The 2,146-nt window shown below is 41.3% G+C and overlaps 1 protein-coding gene across 1 annotated transcript in view; it reads right to left on the reverse strand.

The window, feature by feature from the left end:
- Positions 1 to 2,146, reverse strand: part of RUFY3 (RUN and FYVE domain containing 3) — a 118,831-nt gene that overhangs the window by 42,724 nt on the left and 73,961 nt on the right. Inside the window, 1 exon segment of the mRNA XM_019516771.1 lies at positions 1 to 60. This exon segment is cut by the window's left edge and continues 9 nt beyond it. Coding sequence (XP_019372316.1) covers positions 1 to 60 — 60 coding nt within the window.

The raw sequence follows: 2,146 nt of genomic DNA on the forward strand, positions 1-2,146 counted from the left end.
TTCTTTAACTCGTTCCAACTCTTCCTGCAGTGTTATAATTCTATTGTTTGCAACTGCAAGCTGTGAACAAAGAAAGATAATCACAATTTAACATCAAAAATAGGTCTTGCTGTATTTCTTCTCTAGGTAGCACTTAACCTTTGAAACATTGACTGCTAAAGTCACTAAATAACAAACAAAAAATACTGCTTATAACAAGAGTCCAGCCTTCACACCTACTTATTCATTATGAGCTAAAATGGAGGCCTACCAATTCATTTCAAGTAGGTCAATAAGCTACTCGGTAACTATATCTGGTCACAAACCACTTGAATCTATTACCAGTGACCCTCTGGTCCCCCTGCAGGAAATTCTTTTAATGGAGCAGTGTATGCAGTGCTGGAATACAAGCTCTTAAATGGAAGGAAACACGTCAATTGAATCCCAACTACATTCTTTGGACTTGAGTGCTAAACACACAAACAAGGGAGGCCATGGCCCCCCAGAGACCAGTCAGTGACCGGGGAGGGGGGGGGAGGTCCCCTGCAGCCAATCTCGCTAACAGGGGGTGGGGGGCACTCACAAGATGGGCAGATCAGAGAGAGATTGACTATCTACTCTTGGACAGCACACAGGATTCTATGGGCCAGGGATTCTCTGACCCAATCCCTATTGGAACTCCTAGGAAAAAGACATCACCTTTGACCAACCAGTTACTCAGATTTTAATGCAGTAGGCCAAAAGACTTGGTAAAGTTCTTTCACAAGATAACATAACTCAAGCAGATGACTTCCTTTACACTACAGAAAAAGCCAGTGACATTCTGTGATACTTGTTGAGCAACTTCATTAAGTGTCACAACTGGATAAAAGGGGTTTCAAAGTGGTGGTGTAACCATAATCGTCTGGGAAATGTGTGAAAGGCAAGGATCTTTGTGGGTGATATCTTTTACTGGATCAGCTGCATGGTTGGGATAAACTCAGACAAGCTTTTGAGTGCAATATGTGTAAAACTATCCCAACCATGCAGCTGGTCCAATTAAAAAGTTACCACCTACAAAAATTCTTCCCTCAAAAACTGAATAAAGAATGCCCTGGCAACCATGCAATGAAGTGACATGCGACTCAATTAAGTGGCTAAGCTCTGGTAATAGCTTTGGAGGGCAGCATGTTCCAACATCAGATAAACTATACCCTTAAACAGTATGGAGATTCTACCGATTAACAAATAAACAAACACACTTTGGCACCACTAAAATTAAATTTGATAGGAGTCATGTTTGCTTAGTACAACATTGATATCTTTCAGGCTGTAAATGAGAGACCATTTGCTACAACATAATCAGAAAAAAAGGTCTGTATAATCCATATTGCTTTTTTAATATCAAGTACTTTGTTTTTATTTGCACAATACACCTCTTCTTCCTTAACTGTATGAGCAGATAGTTTCATTAGTGAAGATTCATGTATGCCACAGGAGAGATTCCAAAGCTCTTTATAACTGCACCATATCCATTAAAACACTATTCAGTACGCAGATGTATACACCCCTTTTGATGCGATATAAATGAGCAACACATACAAGACCATTACTGCATTTTTCCAGATTATTTCTGTGTATTGACTGGCCTCCAGGACTAGACTGAGAGCAGCCAAAGAAAATGTAAAGATTACATTTCAATTACCATTTTCAACTGTTGACAACCTTAAGAAAAACTGATGGAAAAAGTTGAACAAAGCAAGTTTTTAAATAAAATGAAACCCTTTAAAAGTTTTCCTTCTACTTCTTATCTTACTGGGATTTGCAAACCATACAGAAGCTATGACTACACAATCAGATCAATGCATCCTGACTAAGTACAGACAGTGAAAAAGCCTGAGGCTGAATCGATGCAATCTTTGCAGGCTTTTTAAACTGCATGGATAGAACCAATAAGCAAGTGAGCTGACATTCACTTTTCAAACAGGAAAGGCAGTCAGACCTGGGCAGTGGCCCACACTAATAGCCAGGGGGCACTATAGCAAGCTTCCCAGCCTGCTAGTCACTGCAGTGAGCTGGAGCCCTCTGATTCCCCAAGCCATGCCCCCTCCTCAGCCTCCCTGCAGGATGAGCAAGGATTGTTTGGGGGGGGGGGGGGAGGGAGGGTGCGACGAAAGGGGGCTGGTTG

The sequence above is a fragment of the Gavialis gangeticus genome, unplaced genomic scaffold (genome assembly GCF_001723915.1).
Source record: "Gavialis gangeticus isolate Ggan-Ray unplaced genomic scaffold, GavGan_comp1, whole genome shotgun sequence".
Classification (NCBI taxonomy): domain Eukaryota; kingdom Metazoa; phylum Chordata; order Crocodylia; family Gavialidae; genus Gavialis; species Gavialis gangeticus.